This window comes from Mesoplodon mirus (assembly GCF_964341445.2).
Source record: "Mesoplodon mirus genome assembly, chromosome: 16".
In the NCBI taxonomy this organism is placed as follows: Eukaryota; Metazoa; Chordata; class Mammalia; order Artiodactyla; family Ziphiidae; genus Mesoplodon; species Mesoplodon mirus.
In genome coordinates this window covers 8338200-8357994 of record NC_138992.1, presented here as the reverse complement: position 1 = coordinate 8357994, position 19795 = coordinate 8338200, and the positions used below count along the sequence as shown (strand labels likewise).

The 19795-nt window shown below is 48.4% G+C and overlaps 1 protein-coding gene across 1 annotated transcript in view; it reads left to right on the top strand.

Moving 5' to 3' along the window:
* Positions 1-19795, top strand: part of TG (thyroglobulin) — a gene marked incomplete at its 5' end in the record, with an annotated part of 239460 nt that overhangs the window by 64060 nt on the left and 155605 nt on the right. Inside the window, 4 exons of the mRNA XM_082601181.1 lie at positions 492-600; positions 5713-5904; positions 11398-11562; positions 18791-18856. Of these exons, the coding sequence (XP_082457307.1) occupies positions 492-600; positions 5713-5904; positions 11398-11562; positions 18791-18856 (532 nt within the window). The remainder of the gene's footprint in view (positions 1-491; positions 601-5712; positions 5905-11397; positions 11563-18790; positions 18857-19795) is intronic.

The following is a 19795-nucleotide window of genomic DNA, read 5'->3' as shown; positions in this document are numbered from 1 at the left end:
TCTCTCTCTCTCTCCCTCTCCTCCCATCATGCCCCTCTCATAACTGACAGTCCCTGAGAACCACTAGACCTAGTTAATGAAAACACCCACGGGATCCCAGGTCTCCATCTCTGCTGTTTCTTCTGCTTACAATCCCCCTTCTCTTGTTTCCACCTGACAAACTCTTATTTATATGTCAGAACCCCACCCAGATTCACTTTTTCTGGGAAAACTTTCCAGCTCCCCTTTCTCCATAGAGTTAACCACTCCTTCTTCGGGGGTAATTATCTCCTCTTTTACTACACATGTCTTTGCAGCTAACACTCTGGGCTGGAATTTACTGCTTACATGTCTGTGTGCCTCAATAGATGGGGAGAAACTAAGGAGCAGGAATCTTCTCTTATTTATCTTTGTAGCCCCCATGCCTAGCTTTGGTTACAGTTGAATAAATGTTTGTTGAATTTAATTGTTAAATGTCACTGGACAATTATTCAGCCTCTTTCCACGTTTAGGAGGAAGATGCACTGGGGACCGCGAAGGCCACCAGCTTTGGAAGTCTGATGTGCCAGGTGAAAGTGAGGAGCAGGGGTGGAGACTCTCCAGCTGTGTATCTGAAAAAGGGTAGGTTGATGAGCTGGGTAGCTCGGGGCCCCAGTGGCTTAGCCTGTTCAGTGTCTGGGGCTGCTCTCCCGCAGGACGTGTTTAGAGAGGAGCCTCGCTGCCCCCAGCGCAAGGGACAGGGAGGCGCATCCTGCAGGTGAGCGATTCAGTTGCAGAGCAGACACAAAGGCTGAGGGCAGAGGCCAGCTGAGTCCACACCGTGTGCCCTGTGCAAGCTCATGTGGCTGCCTGTGACACGGGGGTGTCCCCAGCAGGACCACAGGCCCTGGGCTCCTGCAGCTGCCCATCCTAGCCCTCCATCTCACGGACCTTCACTCCCCCTCCCTCTCCTGTCCACCCTCCCCGGAAGCTGTCAGACCTTCTCATAAGCAGCCAGACCTCCGAGCTCTTGTCTCTCCCTGCCCTGCACTCAGAACCTCCCCGGCTGCAGTGTGTATGCACGTTACCTGGGGGCTGGTAACACTGCAGATGCCGAGTCAGTAAGTCAGGGTAAGGCCAAGATTTTGCCTATCAAATAACCTCTCAGGGACGCCAAAGCAGCTGGTCCCTGGACCTCACTTTGAGTAGTGAAGCCGTCTCGTGCTTTATAGTTTACCGCTCACTTCCCCAGGCACCTTTCATTCCACCCTCACAGAGATTCTTGAAGGAAGGTAAAAATGGGATCATAATCCCTGTTTTACAGATGAGGAAACTGAGGCTCAGAGAGATTAAGAGTGTTGCCCAAGGTCATATTGCTAGTAAATTGGGGATCTGGGTTTGAACCTAAGTGCGTCTGATTCCCCTACACGGCCTCACAGAGGGGGTCAGGGAGATACTTTTGGTCGCTGTAACGAAGCAGTGGGTCTTTCCCAAGAATCCTACAGCCTGCACGACTCTGCCCTATCCATCAGGGCCAAGAGAGGGGACAGCAGTGCAGGGTCCTGAGCCCTGGCCCACGACTACGCTCTGCCCGTGAGCTGTGATGCCCTTTCTAGTCACCGCTCTCCCAGCCCCGCTTCCTGCGGTTAAGGGTGAGGGGGCTGGAGCCCGTCTGGTGGGTTGACCCCAGCTCTGCCACCACGAGCTGTGTGTGACGGTGGACAAGTTCCTTGACATTGTAGGCTGCTGTGATTCTGTTAGTCAAACAGGAGTCGCAGGTGAACTGAGGTTGTTGGGAGGTGGGAATGAAGACGCTTTCAGAATGATGCGATGCTTTTAAAACAGTGTGTGGCGTGTGGTGAAGAGCCAGAGGAGGGCTTCTACGATCCTTGTCACTCTTGCTAACAGTCTCCCGATGACCCGAGGCAATGGCTGTGGACCGGAAGATAGGCCAGGGGACCTGAGCGAGGACAGGAGGTGGGGGGCGGGGGTTGGAATGAAGGTGGCAGGCATGTCACTTCCTTAGGTCTGAAGCTCCGGGCAGGCAGCCCGCTCCCAGCAGCTTCAGAATTGCGCTGCGAGCAGCTGGCGATGGAGAGGATGCCTCGGACCAGGCCCAGGGCCTCGGCTGACCTCAGTAGCAGGCTCAGCCCACGGCAGGGACAAGCGTCTGTATACTTTTGTCTCTGGTCCTTCTTTCGCCTAATACCTCCATCCTGTCTGAAATGAGAGCTCCCCTGGGAGAATGGAGTCCAGCAGAGCTGGGTTTTCTCTGATCTCTGGCCAGGTTTTAGAATGTCTGCCCCAGTGTTTATTCCAATTATTTTTACTACCCATTTTGAAAAATGACAGAGCAAAGAGATTATTTTCTGAAAAGGAAAACCAAAATAAAACAAGTAACCCCTCTCAAAAATGTTCTTTAAAACCCTACTTTGGCCTTTTATCATATTTTTTTTAAAGGCAATTGTATTTCTTTTTAAGTGTTTGTTATTTTTTTCTCCTCCTTGTCTCCTGAAATTTATACTTTGGGGGAAAATTGCAAGGGAAATTGTGAAGCTTCTTTGCTGCCAAGCTAAATCGAGGGCAACAATGTTTTTTTGCCATTTTTTGTTTTGTTTTGCCTTTTGTTTTGTTTTGTTTTGTTTTGCCTTTTATATTTTCAAGCAGAAAATGCACAGACCCAGCCATTCTGGGTTCTGTTGTAATGAAAAGAGAAGGGAGGTAAACTGGATCTGGCTTTCAACTCCCCCGCTCCCAACGTACTAGTTCTATCTTTGATCAGGAACAACTTCTTTATTTTACTTTCTGTAAAGTGGGAATAAAATGGCACAGCTGAGCAGAAAAGGACACAGTTTCTGAAAGTCTCCTGCACAGTCCGTGGCACCCAGTAGGTAGTCAGCATGTCCCTCCGCATGCCTGCGCTTAAGTGACCTGGAAGATGGGACAGCTTGGCCCATCCTCCAGGGCCGTCCTCTGTCCAGACCCACTTAAGGTCTGTGGCCTTGACTGTGGAGGAGGAGCCATGTGATTTTTCAGTATCAAAGGAGGTCAGGGCCTGAAGGTTCCTTGGAGATTATCTAGCCCTCATGTCACAGGTGAAGCCTAGAAACAGGAAGCATCTTGTCACACTGCATCCAGGTGGACCAAGGACTGTAGGCCCGACCTCCCCCAACTCGGGAACATCTCCCAGACCTGATCCATTGTCTAGGACTCCACCACCGTGTGGGTGAGCCCGGCACCGCACGCCCCATACATGTTTACTGAGTGCCCGTGGAAGGACACACACTTCGCAGGTGCTGTGGATGCCACTGTGATCGAAACAGACAGAATCCCTGATTGATAGAGGAATTGGTCCAGCAATAAAAGCACTTCAGAGGGTGATAAGTGCTTTGTTGAAAATGAAGCAGGGCATTGGGGTAAAGACGGACGTGGGCTACCTAGAAGAGCCAAATTCATGGAGAAGAAAATGGAACAGTAGTTACTCAGGGCTGGCGGGGTGGGGGGGGAGTTAGTATCTGATGGGGACAGAGTTTCAGTCGGGAGGATGAAAAGTTCTGGAGGTGGATGGGGTGATGGTGCTCAATATCATGAATGTTCTTAATGCCACTGAACTATACACTTAAAAACGGTTAAAGTGGTAAACTGTTTGTTATGTATATTTTGTGACAATTTAAAAGGAAAAGAAAAATGAACATGAGCTGCTTTGGGTGCTCAGGGAAGGAGCTTCAGAGAAGGGAATGTCAGAACTAAGGATGAGAAGGAGCCCACCATGCCCAGATCTCAGGGCAGGTGGTCCTCTGTGCAGGTTGTGTGGAGGATGCCCAGCGAGCTGAGACGCGGCCCTACCATCCAGGGCAGCACTGTGCAGTAGAACTTTCCACAGGGATGGAAATGCTCAATAAATCTCTGCTGTCCAAAATGACAGCCAGTAGCCACATGTAGCCACTGAGCACTTGGAATGTGGCTATTGCAGCATGAACTCTGATGCACTGAAATTGATCTTCGAGTAGTCACACATGGCTTGTGACTCCTGCTTGTGAGAGTGGGGACTGTGTCCGGGGAATTGCAGCTGGTGGGGCAGCAGTAGCTGTCTCAAGTGGCTTAACCGTAGGGTGAAGGATGACAGAGCCTTAGTAGAGGCACAGAGAGAATGTACGAGAGATCAAGGGAGGGAGGTGAATTCTAACCGTATAAAGCTGGGAGGTGGGCCCTTTAAGTCAAGCTGGGCTTTGGCGAAGGGTGGGCGGGGGCTTGGCCTGGCACAGTTAGAGGACAGTCAGGCAGAGGGGGGCTGCGTGAGCGAAGGCTTGGAGGGAGAAGATGCTGGCTTTTTGGAGATCTGTAATGTATCTGCTGAGCGTCAGGTAAGGGCCAAGCTCATGGTTCAGCCTTTGAATGTCCAGTCTATCTTTTCATCTGCTCAGCATCTGTGAGGATTATATACCATCATTGCCGGTTACAGAAGGGAAAGCTGAGGCTCGGAGGACCGAAGAACTCACTTGCCAGGGGCGCTGTGGGGATTCGCACTCGGGTCCGCCTGGTTCTGAAGCTTGCACTCTTGCTCCCACGCTGTAAGGTCTCCACCACCTTTAGGTGCATGTGTTGGTTAAGACCTGGTGACCTGCCAGGCCACTGGGAGGTCAGGGTGGCCAAGAGCACAGGCTCTGGTGTTCTTCCTGCCACCACCAGCTGTGTGGACCTAGGCCAGACTGTTCACTCGTTAAGGTTCTCTTTCCTCAAGTGCAAAATGGATATAATAATAGAACAGACATGTTGGCTATAGTGAAATATATATATCTGAAAAAACCTCATATTTGCAAAAAGATGCTCTAAAAATAACTGGGCTTTTATGGGAAAACGAGACTTAGGGACAGGCAAAACCCAAACCATGCCTCTTCTAGCCAGAGGACTGACAAAAACAGTAACAGTCCTATTTAAAATGCTAGCAAAACTTTAAAAAGAGACATATTGAATCCATCACAAAGAAATGCTACAGTAAATGTGGAGGGCAGGGTAGCCTGATGGGGGAGGGGAGGGCCTGAAGATGTTGAGGCACAAAGATGCAGGAGGAGGAGGGGAAATCGCGGTCCTCACTTTGAAGACAGAGCCGCTGGCCAGTCTGAGGCAAGAGGAAGTCCGTGGGCTGATGGGCATCATGTAGTCCTGTGTTTCTGAAGCTTGCTGCCTTCAGCTGTATGTGTATGTGCCGCGTTCACTTGTAGTTTGATGACACAAGGCAGCGACAAGCTGGGAACACTGCAGATCAACCAATGCAGCCTCAGCATTGCAGCGGCCGAGCTGCCTGTGCACCACGTGTTCAAACCACTTTGCCTTACAGAAACACACGTGACAGCAGAGCAGTCCGAACCGAACTCAAGGGCAGTGAGCATTAACTGAGGTCGTCTAGGTAAAGCACGTGGCCTGGTGTCTGTGCGTATAGTTAGAGCTCAATAAATATTTGCTGGTAATAATAAAAACCATAATAAATGCCAGTTCTCCACACCTCCCCTTCAGACCCTCAAAGGTGTGGTGGCTGTTTGTCCAGGTCTGCTGGTTTGGGGCCATGGCTTTGGTGGGCTCCATTGCTCTGCACACACAGGAGGCCCAGGATTTTCATGGCACAGAGAGCATCTCGGTGGACCGCACCCTGTACCTGGTGTGGTCAGAGGGCCCACTGTCATGTGACCAGCACGCTCTGCTCAACTCTGCATTGTTTTGAGATCTTAAAAAAATTTTTTTTCTACCGTTTTCTACCTCAAGAATTCACCAGGACAGGTCAGAAAAGCTTTGAAAAGACTGGTTTCCAAAGTGTGCTCTCCGGAATGTACAGCCCCGTCGCCTTCTCAGCGTCAGGAGCCAGTCTGACCGAAGTCCATCTCTTCTGTCTTCTTGCCTGTGACCGTGATTCCTGTTGCGATGGCTTCATCCTCACGCAGGTCCAAGAAGGTAACATGACAGTGAGGGCTGGGGCTTCCCTCTTCCACGACCTGCAGTCTGCAGAGTTTGGGGAAGGCGTGGGATTGCAGAAGACAGGATACACAACACGGAGAATGCCTGGGGAAGCGGCCGCACTCACTTAGAATGTGATATTCACAAAATTAGGGACTATCATGACCCTTCCAACAGGTCACATACTATGTTGGCCACTTTGCGTTTTAATACCACGTTTTTCCTTAGTGCTGCCTTCAGAGGAGGTATTTCGAGCTCTGTTTTCACAAACCAAGAAACTGAGGCTCAGAGAATTCAACCAGCTGCTCCTAATCACTCTGCTCATGACACAGTCACGGAGTGAGGGAGCTGAGATTTGAGCCCAGGTGTATCTTCAACAGCATCTCACTGCCACCTCTGAAGCCTGGACCCACCACATTTGGTTGAAAAATGTTAGTTCATTCCAATCACCCATGATCATTCATTCAGTGATTGATTATTTATTGAGTGCCTACTGTATACCAGGTCCTGTGACCCATAGGGCTGGAATTTTCAATTGTCTGTCACCAGTGGGAATAGACTTCTGTTTACAAAAATAAATCCGTGTCCTTGGCTATGTAGCCTCGTGGTGGTTGAGAAGGGGCTTCGGTCAGACGGGCCTGGGTTCTAGTCATCACTCTGTAACTATGTCACTTTTCTTGAACAAAGTGCTTAAACTAAGTTGTAGGTCCCTTATCCATGAAAGAGAGAGAATGATAATTCCTATTTGACTATTCGTTATAAAGATACTGGGTGCAAAATGCTGGACTTGAGCTTGGCTCCTGGTATGCTATTAATTTAGTGACAGAGGGACTTACCTGTAACCAACTGCATGATTGGCAGCTTCAGCTTATGGAGAATTCTAAAGATTAAAAAACACGGGAAGTAGTCTTATATATCTTTTTATAACCCTCACTTACAGTCAGCTATAAACCTTAGGTGATCACCATACCTGTGCAATCCAATGTTCCAGGTATTGGGAATTGATAAAAGGAGCTTAGAATGTGGTTGGGGAGGCGAAGGTACCATGAAGGACCATAACCTTCACTCCCTCATCTGTGCTGTCATCCAGGCGCGTATAGAGCTCCGCTGTGCACCAGAGTCGATACACAAGGCGACACAGGTGTCTGAGGCTGTAGGAGGCTTGAGTATAGAGGAGGGAGATGTCAAGGGGGCTTGGTGGTCAGGGAGAGCTTTCTGGAAGAGGAGAGACTTGATCCAGGCTTTGCAGGATGGGTAATGTTTAGATGGTAAGAGAGGAGAGAGAGTCTGGTCAGAGTGGGTGTCCCTGGGAGCTGAGCTCAGTCAGGGAGACCGCATATTCTGGAGAGCATCATCCATGACACTGGACTTATCAGTCTACAGACCCAAGGCTATGATCAACTCCAGCATCTGTACATCATTCCCTCCAGACTCAGAGGTAGATACTGTTGGCTGTCTAGCTTGGTCACCTGGTGGGACAGTTGTATGGTGAGTGATGGAAGATATCAGGTGTCCGATTTGGTGATGGGAAAGGGAGATTTGGGAAGGTCCATATGGGGTATATGCTAAGTATGAAGTGGCTTTAAGACATTCACAAAATGTGGACTGAGCTTTTGGATACAAAAGATCCAGAGCTCAGAGAGGGAGTCTGGGTGGGAGATAGAAATGTGTGAGCAACCAGCGTTGATGTAGTAGCAGAGGTGTGGGTACAGATGGATTTCCTAGGAAGGGGGTGCTGGGTGAGAAGATGGAGGAGGGTGGGACTGATCCCTGGGGAATATCTACATAACTGATGAAGAATCTGCATAGAAGACAGAGAGGAGGAGACCCAGGAGAGCAGCAGGTCATAGAAACCAGACTGGAGACGGTTGAAAGGTGAAGGAAGTTGTCAACAGTTTTGAATGCTGCTGGGTGTTCAAACAAGGTGACTCCTGAAAAGTGCTGAGGTCAGCTCGCAGTGGTCAGCAGAGGCTACAGTGAGAATGTTTTGCTGGAGGTCAAAGGAGCCCAGGCAGGAATGTGGATTGAAGTAAGTTGAATCCTAAAATTCCTTCTAGGTTTAATGCTTTGTGGTTCTGTGATGCGCATTCATGTCAGTGTTTAGATAAGCAAAAAAATAGATGTTGTACACACACATATACACGGACACATGCACACAGGCACACTCATTTTATTGTACTTCACTTTATTGTGCTTCGTAGATGCTGCGTTTTTTTACAAATTGAAGGTTTGTGGCAACCCTGCACCAAGCAAGTCTATCGTGCCATTTTCCCAGCGGCATTTGCTCGCTCTGTGTCTCTGTGTCACGTTTTGGTAATTCTCAAAATTTGTCAAACTCTTTCATTATTATTACATTTGTCATGGTGATCTGTGATCAGTGATCTTTGATGTTACTGTTGTAAAAAATATTACAACTCGCTGAAGGCTCAGATGATGGTTAGCATATTTTAGCAACAAGGCACTTTTAAAGTAAGGTATGTACTTTGTTTTTTTAGACGTAATGCTATTGCACCCTTAGTAGACTACAGTATAGTGTGAACATAACTTTTATAGGTACTGGGAAACCAAAAATTCCATGTGACTCACTTTCTTGCAACATTTGCTTTATTGTGGTGGCCTGGAACCAGACCTGTGACTGCTCTGAGGTGTGTCTGTATATATCTTCTTTATGTGTGCCTATATTTAGAAACACTGCAATTCAAATCCAGGGTGCTTTCTGCCTTCTTTAATCTTAATGTCTTTTCTGAGGATACCACAATTTCCCCAGATGTTCGATTACTCACCAGACCACAGGATTTTTCAAATTGGAAAGGTTGACTTCATTTTCCTTAGGGTCATCTATGGAATAATTACTTTGTTCTGTGGAGCAGTAGGCCCACACAATCCTTTTTTCCATGACATTTCTGGCTAGCATCTTGCCTGTCTTTCCCTCCCAGTGTAACCCGTGATCCGTGAATTATGTTGATCTGAACAACCACCTCGCAATGCTGCAAGTTAAGCTTTTCTTTGAGACACACATCAAACATCAGGCAGATGTTTTTCCCAGTCTCGTCTGACGGGCAGTCCTGGAATTTTAACTTGTGAAACTTTGGCTGGATCTGCTGATGACCAGGAACAGAATCCCGCTACATGATTTTACTGCAGTCTGGAAGGGCATTTAATTTCTGGTAGAATCCCCCTCGTCCCCGTCCCCTCCTCCCCTGCAAGACTCCAGCCCCTCCAACCTCCAACCCTGAAGTGTCTTTGTTTCCACTGATAATTATTAGTGAAACTTCATGAGGCTTCTGGACCTACATTTCATGAGCCTACTTATAACACAACGAGTTGAGGCAACTTGGAAATGGGGTTCAGTGGCACTTGTGTGGCCTGAGGCTCCCGGGAGCGTAACTGAAGCTGGCTCACGTGATCAGCAAAGTGATTTCAAATCTCCAGCTGGCGCCCACCTCTCAGACACCCGGTGTTCTCATCGACACTTGAGCATTAGTTAAAGAAGAAAGCTGCCTGCGTTTCTCTTCCCAGGCCTGAGAGGCGGAGGAAAAACGTGCCCCACCTCTTGTTTAAGTCCATGATTCTTTCTTTGGCTTCAGAGAGGGGCAGCCGCAGAGCTCAGGCTTCCTCTGGGCTCTCGGCAGGCACTTACGCACCCCTGCTGCCCTGTGCTCGGCTCCGGCTCTGGGTCCGGCCAGGCCGGGCGAGGCACTCACTGCCCTCTGGTCCTTCCTCTAGTTCTGTGCAGTCACTCAAACAGCCCCATCTGTGAAGTGAAGTGACCTCACCAGCTCAGGGGTTCTGGGATCCGGCTGTGCGCTAGGGTCACCTGTGGTGCTGAATTAGTCACAGGACTAATTCCCAAATGCTACCCTTGCGACCTGTCAAGTCGGAACCTCTGTAGTTGGTGCCCAGGGACAAGCGCTTTCAAAACTCTCTCTGTGATTTTGATATAATCGGTCTAAACACCCTGGTTTGAGAACCACCGAGTTAGTGGGTCTCTCAGGTAACTTTTTACCACAGAGATGCTGCTGATAGTGATGACGACTAGTTTTAACTACTCAGGTTGAAAGTGGGACAGGAGAGAACAAAATGTCACATTCATAAGCCAGACATCCATGAGTCATCTACATTGGGGAAATTTTGATGCAAGAAGTTTGAAACTTAGCTGGATTTGGATATAAATTAGGATAAAGAAGGGAATAGGAGCTGCGGGGTGGTATATTTCCTTTTTCTTTTCTTTTCTTTTTTTTTTTTTTTCCCCAGGAGAATCTGAACAACTATACTACCTAACAGGGTTATGTATCCAAATAATACATAAAGTATTTAATTTCTAGGTCTCAATAAATTCAGGCAATGTACTTAACTTATATGAAGCTCAGTTTCCTCATCTGTGAGATGGAGATAATAATGTCAGTAAGAATTAAGGAGATTAATATACTTAAAGCACTTATCATAGTGGTTGGCACATCACAGGCATCCAAAACATTTGAGTTACTTATATTTACCTAACTAAAATCACTATCAAATTCCGTTAGCTTGGGGGTAGGATTTTCTGCTACTGAATAAATTCATAACATTAGGGTAGCTTTTTAAAAATTCAGATTTAGAAGATATATTCAAGACAAAATAGTCCAATGCCTTCCAATTACCAAATCTGGTAATGGATTTCTCTCTATGCGTCCCGGGGATGTGGGCATACAGCCTTGGCTTGGTTACATCCAGAGACAAGGAGCTCATTTCCTAACAGGGAAGCTTGTGCCATGGGTGTACAGCGCTTGGCTTTTTTTTTTTTTTTTTTTTTTTTTTTTTTTTCTTTTTGCGGTATGCGGGCCTCTCACTGTTGTGGCCTCTCCCGTTGCGGAGCACAGGCTCCGGATGCGCAGGCCCAGCGGCCATGGCTCACGGGCCCAGCCGCTCCGCGGCATATGGGATCCTCCCAGACCGGGGCACGAACCCGTATCCCCTGCATCGGCAGGCGGACTCTCAACCACTGCGCCACCAGGGAGGCCCCAGCGCTTGGCTTTTAATAGTTCCTTACTTTGAATCTAAATACTGCTTCCTGAGCTCCTTCAAGATTGATCTCCTGTTTGTGTGTGTGTGTGTGTACGAGAATGAGAGACAGAGAGAGAGAGAGAGAGAGAGAGAGAGCTGTTTATTTCCTTGAAGCCTCAAAAAGATGGAAAATGGAGACAGAGGATTCTGGCAGTAAGACCCCTGGTGGTATCAGAGGTGTCATTGCTGCTGTCCCCATGAAGAAGTGCTCTCATGGAGGAGGAGGTGGTGTCCCTCCTCTCAGGAATTTGCCAGTAAGACAACTGCAGGACGACTGGGGAACGATAGCCCAAGTTAAAACCAGGCTCCTGAGTTCCAGTGTCCACTCCCGAGGAGTTGTTCCCTGCCCACAGCCTACAAGCCTCTCAGGGCACAGACGCGTGTCTCTAAAGGGGCTCTGCTTGGTCCCCATCACACTGACCTCTCTCCCTTCTCATGACTCTGTAGGTCCCATCATCTGTGGGTTGCTGAGCTCTCCTGATGTCCTGCTTTGCCATGTCAGAGACTGGAGGGACCCTTCGGAAGCCCAGGCTAAAGCTGCATGTCCTGGGGTGACGTATGAGCAAGACAGCTGCCAGGCGACGCTGCGTCTGGGAGGCCAGGAGTTCAAGAGTAAGCCTCTGCCTTCTGCCCATGTGCGTTCCTTCACAATGAACTGTCCTCACCAGCAAGGTCTGCTCCTTTGCTGTGAGCCCTCTCCATACCCTGAGGTGTTTATCCTTCTGAAAAGAAACTGTACCCAAAAGGGGCAGAAAAAACAACCAGAGCATCTCAGCAGCGCTCCACGGGAAGCATGACGTAGCTCTGGGGCCGCAGGTTGGCTGGGCGGGGGGGAGGCTGGCTCAGCAGGGCAGCTGCACTGACCTTGGCCGGGCTCTTTCACGTGTCTCGGGGGTCACTTGGTGGTTGAGCGCTCTTGTCTGGACTTGGCCAGGGTGGCCTGGCCCTACTTCACGTGCCTCTTCTTCTGGGTGAGCACGTTCTCCTGTGGGCAGAGTCAGGAAAGAAGGAGGGAAACAAGCCAGGCCGTTGAAGGTTGCGGCTTGGACCTGTCCCCGTCACCACTGCCTTACTGCACTGCCCGGCCCGACTGGAGTCAGGGGCGGGGACACATACTCCATCCTTTAGTGGCAGGAACTGCAAAGTCCAGTGTAAAATGTGTGGCTACAAGGCGGGGGGAGGAACTGGGGTCAAAGACGCGGTCTGTCCCCAGGGCTATCTCCCTGGGCATATTTCCCCTCTGTCAGTCAAGGAGTTCCAGGAGGTAACCACCGCACTGCCCGTCCTAGATACAGGGCCCAAGGAACTGCCGGCCCCCCGACAGGGGCTCCACTGACAGAAATAAACATTGAGCTTGCTCCTTGCCCTTTTTTCTTTCAGAAGCTCTTCCAACATTTTCCATAAGCGTATTAGCACTGGATCTAGAGATCACCCCTGAGATCATCCACCCCCCTCCTCATTTTACAGGGAGGGGCCTTAGCACCCAAGGCCCCGGCAGCCAGTTAGCTCTCTCTCTGCCTCCCCCAGCCCCGGCCTCTGCTGCCTCTCAGCAGACCTCCACCAGGGAGGAGTGGAGACTGCTCTGTCCTGAGCCAGGGACCACCACGCCAGGGCTACTCAGTGTGGTAGGGACCAGCAGGCTTCGCATCACCAGATGATCATGAGAAATACAGATTCTCAGGCCTCTCCCCAGACCCCAGGGAGGCCTCAGGAATCTGTTCTAACAGGCTGTCTGGATAATGCCATGCCCGCTAAGTTTGAGAAGCACTGAGTAGGTGACCTGGAAGTTTCCTTCCGACCTGGAGAGTCTGAGTTTTCAGCGTGAACGGGGCCCAGCTGCTCACTTACCTCTTCTGGACCTGGTGTGGGGTTGGGGGCAGCCTGGCTCCATCTTGTCTCCTCTCTGCTCTATTTATCTGCCAGCCTGTGAACTCAGAACTTGACCCCATGGTTCCAGTCCACCCTCTGAGTTGAGAGGGGTGAAAGCACGAGCTGGTGTCAGCCAGACGTAGGAGAGGAGGGGACTGGGCAGAGGTCAAAGGAGCCGTGAGATGCCCTGGAAGGTGGTCCTCTAAGGGCTGGCAGAGACCATGTCCTTTCTCCTGGAGAAGTTTCCACGCTTCTCAGTGTACTGCAGCCCTTGGGGTTCTAATGGCAGAGAGCTCAATGTCACCTCCTCCAAAAGCCCTCCCTGACTACCCCTGCAGGGCTTATTGCTTCCTCCTCTGCAGAGCTTTATGCATGCTCCATGCAGCTCTGTTAGACAGTGCAGTGGGCAGTGCATCTAAACTGATCCTTTGCCTGGCTGCTTCTCTCCCTGGCCCAGCTGAGAGTTTGCCCCCTGGTGTTGAATCCCACCTTTGGATACCAGCTGTGTGACCTTGAGCAAGCCAGCAAATATCTGCAGGCCTAATTGCTAATGGAGTAGTGACAGTTTCCCTCTCACTGGGTTGTGAAGATGAAAGGAGAGGGTAAACAATAGCAATGGTGATAGAAACGTCTTCCATGGTGCTCCCTAGGAGCCAGGTCCTGCTCCAAGGTCCTGACCTGTTCTAACTCGTGAATCCTCAACACACTGCTTTAAGGGAGGTACTACTGGGACCCCCCTGGCGGTCCAGTGGTGACGACTCCGCGCTTCTACTGCAGGAGGCATGGGTTCCATCCCTGGTCGAGAAACTACAATCCCGCACACCACGTGATGCAACCAAAAAGGAAATAAAGTTTAATTTAAAAAAAAAAAGGGAGGCACTATTATCATTATCCCCATTTTACAGCTGAAGACACTGAGGCACACAGAAGTGGGGTTTTTCCAAGGACTCAGAGCTTGCACGTAGAAGGGCTGGGACCTGAAACCAGGCATTCTGGCTCCAAAGTGACGTTCTTAACTGCTTCCCTATATTGGCACTTACAGATGATACACGTGTAGAACTTAGTATGGTATCTGACACATAGTATTAATATTAGATGATTTTATTATCATTTAAAAATCTGCCATTTTTTGTTATATTTAAGAACTGGACCTACTATATAATATATAATAAGAACTGTGTCTTATTAATTTCTGGATTCACACCATGGAGCATAAAACCTGGCATAGAGCATATACATAGTATCTGTGGAATGCCTATTTACCAAAGCCTGGAAAAAATATTGCAGAATTTGTGGAATTCCATGAGGTTTAGTTTCTTTTGGGATAAGTAAAATCAAATAGCTTATTTCTATGATGGATAGTAAACACATGGTATCCATTACTCTGAGAGGTAGCCCAGTGTGGAAATGAGCATTTGAAGAAAGACATATGATCCATTCATGGGCAATAAATCCAGAGTGAAATGCTTAACACAGAGTGTGTGCTTGGTACGTGCCCAAGAAGTGAAGACTATGCCCTTGTCTGGCCTCCCTGAGGAGGAGTGATTACCGAAGACTTTTGAAGTTCTTTATTTTTTTTGGTGCCTTCTGTGTATATATATATTTTGGGGTGCTGGGAAAGCTTTAAGAAGGGAACCCTTGGATGGGGATTTCAGGCAGCCTGAGGCTATTCATGATGTTCCAAATTGAAGGTTGACTTACACACAGACTGATCTGGAGGCCACCTCCAACTGGGAACAATAGGGCCAAATCCTTCCTTCCCACAGTGAGATGTCAGCCTTAAGTACAATTAGTCCTTGAGAAAATAAACATAGGGATTTAAATTCTTACTAGAGTGTGAAGAGCTGATAAGTACCTTTTCCTAATGGCAGATATTGATGGAGGGATACTGATGGAGGGAAAGAGGAGTGAGGATTCCAGGTATCTGAACAACTGAAGGAGACACTGTGGAATGGATTGGTAACACGTGGGAAGGGGATAGGGATGATAAAGAGGATTTCTATCACTCCCACGGTTGGTTGAGGGCCAGCCTCTTCCTTCCATTTTGCAAATGGTTAGATGGTCTTTAAAATACAGACTCTGGAATCAGACCCCAGGATTCAAATCCCAGTGTGAATGCTTACTCGTTATATGACCTCTCTGTGTCTTGGTCTTTCCAATTATAAAATGAGGATAATGGTGACTTCTGACGCCTGGGGAGGTTGGGAGGATTATAGGAGGAAAGCATGTGAAGCACTTGGAGTAGTGCTTGGAGCGAGGCGGGCACTCAGTAGATACTGGAGACCCTGGAGCAATGGTTGGCATTTAAAATACTGCAGCTGAATCTTGCTTCCCCACCCGTCCCCCAGTTCTGTGACTTTGTTCAAAGCACCTAACCACCCTGAGCGTCAGGGTCTTCATCTGTAAAATGGGGGCACACTTTTAAAATATATTACATAAGGCAGTGCTAACGTGCTCTACAGGCTGCAGTTTAAGGTATCGTTTTCCAAACCCCAAGTCCCTGGTCCCCCAGTTGCACATCCAGCAGAGGCACTCTGTAGGATGTCGGGTCTGGACATCTGCTCTCACTGTTCAACTCACCAGTATGGCAAGGGTCTGCTTCAGTAGGTGGTTCATGGAGAATGAGTATTTTCTTATAAAATGTAAGTGAATTGATTGCCAGTTGTAGGAAATCACAACCCAACGGAACACAATAAATTCAAATAGTAAGCACGTCAGTATCCGTGTTGCATTTTACAAAGCATTTTCACATCCATCAACTCAACTGATCCTTTTGACAATCTGGTGAGGCAGAGGCAATCTGAGGCAGAAGTGTGAGGTTATATCACACTTTTGCTCATGGGAGTGAATTTCATAGCTGTGACGTGTCACACTTCAAGAAACTATCTTTGCATTAAGTGCCATGGCTGGGGCTTCAACTCAAGCTTTGGAGACCGGAGCTGTCAGGGGCATCTCTCACTATCTGCTGCAATGGCCCTGCATCTAATTTACTGGAAGCATTAAAGTGCTTCAGAGGTATCCTTGTATCATACCAGGAAATTAAGGAGTCTGGTAATTGAGAATTTTGCTCCCTGGACATCTCTCTGGGGCTGCTGTACTCCAGATATTGGGGAATGAATGTCATCTACCAGCATATTCTATTTCAAGGTTTTAAAGGGCTGTGGGGAGAAGGGAACAAAAGGTGCAGGAAAGGCAGCGGGTCAAGTGTGCACTGCAGAGATGAGCTGGGAGGGGCACGACAGCCATGGGGAGGGGAGTTTCTGAGCTAGCCCAGCTATCACTCGTCCTGAGAAGCAGCTGGGTGTGAAGCCAGGTAGTAGACTACAGAGACAGGTGGAGTGGTTTCTGCTCTCAAGGAGCTCACAGGCTAGTTGGGGTGACAGATATGGACATTATTAAAGTATAGTGGGCCTCCTATTTGCTCATCTTATGGACTGATGAAGGATTGTGGGACAAAGAACCCCCTTTAGCACTTCTCTCCTCATTTCTTAAGCCAACCAACCCTTTCCTGCTCCATGGGAGTAGGGTAGACTTATAATATTACCCAGAACAAACAAATACACCCCAAAACAAGCTACCCCACAAATCACCCGGAAGCAGTCTTATCAGCACGTTTCACTGGCTGTGAGGTTTCTCTTTCCTGTCACCGATTTCTGTTTAAACTGGTGCCAGGTTGACGTGTGTCTCAATAGAAGGGTCCACTCAGGGTCTGCATCTCCCAAATTCCCAGTGGACATGTCGGGTGTTTTCAGCTGTTTGGTGTTGGCTGGATCATCTTCTTATTTCTAAGAAAAATGCTTGGGAAGCTCTGGGGCTGCACGTGCCTCATTTCTGACAACACCTTGTAGTGCAGATGAATTTAAAAATAGGCAGACTGAACGTCCCCTAGTGCCCACAGGGATTTAAAATTGGATAGGAAAGACAGGCCTTGGAAGAAATACTCCTGGGTTTTTTCTACATCCCAAAGGCTTCATGTTGTTGATTAATGGTGAGGCTCAGCCCGATGGCTGGAGTTCTCTTTGTGGGAGTCTGTTTTGTATCAATGATTGTCACTACCTTGGGGTGCTGGGAGCTGAGTGGAGGAACTTACATGCATCTATAATGTTCATGGTAACTAAGTGCATCTGGAATAGATGTATGATGAACACCTACACACAGGATGGCTTTCTTAGTTCTTTACAGTAGCTGTCATTAGCAGTAAGCAGAGCCTGAGACAAGGATTCAGGAGTGTAGTTTATGTAGGAAGGGCAAGGAGTATAAGTAGAGACGTGGTGGAAGTGGTGATACAGAGAAGAGAAAATGGCCTGTAAAAGATGGACTCTGAAACCTAGGTTTTCCAGTTTAGGATCATGCCCACTCCCACGTCGTAGATTCAAACTACCCATACCAGGCGCCCCTCCCCCCCACCCCAGATGTAGCACGTGATCTCTGCAGAAGTGTCCTAAAGTCAATTAAGACCACACAACACCCATCAACCCTCGAGAGTCAGGCTCCATGCCAAAGCCCCACAGTTCTAAATGTGTGTGTGTTTCTGCAGCCTTGATTACAGAGAGAGCAGATCACATAAGCCAGAGTCTGCAGGCCTGTTTGTGTAACAGGGGTATTTTAACTCAGTTACTGTGGAAGGCATGGAACAATGTCTGGACAGTCTAAACCATTAGCCAGGAAGAGGAGGGATAAGGTTTCCTTCTGTTTTATGTATCTTCTCACCATCAACAATATTGAACTGGGGAAGTTTTGGGGAATGGAGTGCAGGATCAGAAGTCTGCATTAGGAAAACTAATTTGGTGGCCAGCCTTCTTGTGCTTGGACAGATGAGGCTCTGCATTTGCTTGGTGGGCTCTGAAAATCATTGATTGCTTTGTTTTCCTTATTCATTTGTCTTTGCATTCGTTATGGTGCTGAACGCTGGTTCTGTGGCAGGGATAGTAATAGGTGTGGGTGATTTAAAGAGGAATAAGGCCCATTCTCAGCCCCTGGAAGCTCACAGTACATTCAAGGAGCTGGAAATTTATGATGGAGCATGAGATTGAAGATAGACATTCCCAGCCTCACAAATACCATCCCCATTTGCCAATGGGGCAAGAGTCTCAGAGGACATAAGTGACAAGGAAAATTAACACAGCTGTTGAGTCTTCTATGAGTTTGGTTAACTTTAAACCAATCCACAGTTCCTTAAGTGATTCTCAGTGTCACAGGATCCTGACCCCTCCCCACAATAGTCCCTTTGGCGCTCTAAGAAAGACACGTGGGCTCTGGTTTTAGAGGATGGAGGGAACGAAAAGTGCCCACTGAACTGAGACGGTATCTTGACACTGTAAAATGAGGCAGGCAGCTCGAAATAATCAATGCATCTATTTATTATAGGGTAACTTACTCACAGGGTGGGATGGGGATTGAGCATCACTGATCTGGAAGCATTAGTAACTGCACTCTGCACTACTGAGGAGCCACCAGGACAATTTTATAATTAACCTAGAGTAAGGGGGTACGTGCTTGAAAACAGGACGTGCATTCCTAAGTGAAGATTTATGAATGGGTAACTAGTCTCATGGGTGCTGGGAATACATCAGCCAAGGTCTTCATCATTGTTTGGAGGCTACCAGAGCATAGAGGCCACCTGGACCTAATGATCATTAAACAATATCTATTAACTACAAAGCTCTTGATGACAGAGAAGTGATTTATGGCACAGTATAGCCCTAGGCAGGGTCAGTGGAAGGACAGAAAGGATTGTAGGGGCCCAAGATGGCATCAGTTATGCTAACATCCGTAATTCTGGCCAGCTCTGGTTTTGTACCAGCAGCTGGAGGAAAGCTTCAAGAAGATTTTGGGATGTGCCTTGTGTGGGAAACAGAGTTTCAGGCCCAGGAGGGGCCAGTGTCGGGGAGGTAATGCAGTTATGATCATGGTGGGTCCCCAGTAGGAGCAAGCACACTCAAGCTCATACAAATCAACATCTTCTTTGCAGGTGTGACACCCCTGAAAGGAAACCAGAGCACCTTTACCAGTTTCCAGCAGGTTTATCTCTGGAAAGGTAAGCTCTGTGGTGGGAGGGGGTGAGCAGGACACTGATCACAGGAGACGGTCTGGACCCACTTCTCACTCACAGGGCACTCTGTTCCCCAGAGAGACAATGTAGAGATTTACTTTCCAAGTGAGTTCTCTGTGTGGATAGAAGGGCCCCAACTCTCATCAGATAAGATACCAAAGTGTAAAACAAAAATGAAAAGTGTGGAAACCTAAGGAAGGATGAAGGAAGTAAGCACTGGTTCCTGTGAGATCAAGTTCATTGACCACAAGCTGCCCTTGTTAGTAGGATGGGAGCCCTGAGGCCACCACAAACTACAGGAAGCATTCCTCCAGGGGGCCTCAGCCGCAGTCCCCTCCTTCCCCAAGGCTCAGTGAGGGACAGGACCCCAGGTGGGTGTGCCATGGGCTCCTGCTTAGAGCTGATGCTACCGTGGGTTCATGGGACAGGTTGGGCTCAGATGAAATGCATATTTGGCATCTCTTTTCTGCTTTGTTTGTTCTCCTTTGAATTTAATGAACATTGACCTAGTGCCTTCTCAGAGCCAGGGACTGTGAAAGGCATGTGGGATGAGTCTAACATGGTGAGAGAGATGAGTAAGGCACAGCCTTGACCTGGAAAGGGCCCCAGCCTCAGGAGGGAGCAGACAGGCAGGGGATCATTACATGTCATGGTCCTAGGTGCTGGGTGAGAGGCATGAGGAAGATCTCGGCCACTGTACCACTTCCCTCCTCCAATATCAAGGACAATAATAGTTATCTTATGGAGACGTTGGCTGACGTTCCACAAAAGGCCAAAGAATGCAGACCTATGCCACTGGATTTGTTCCAGATTGTATTGGGGCACCTGGCTGTGGACCATGAGGATTTCCTACATTGTCATTACCATTTTGTTGACCAGAGGAATATCTCCCCTTTTCTTCCCAATATTAGAACAGCAATCCTT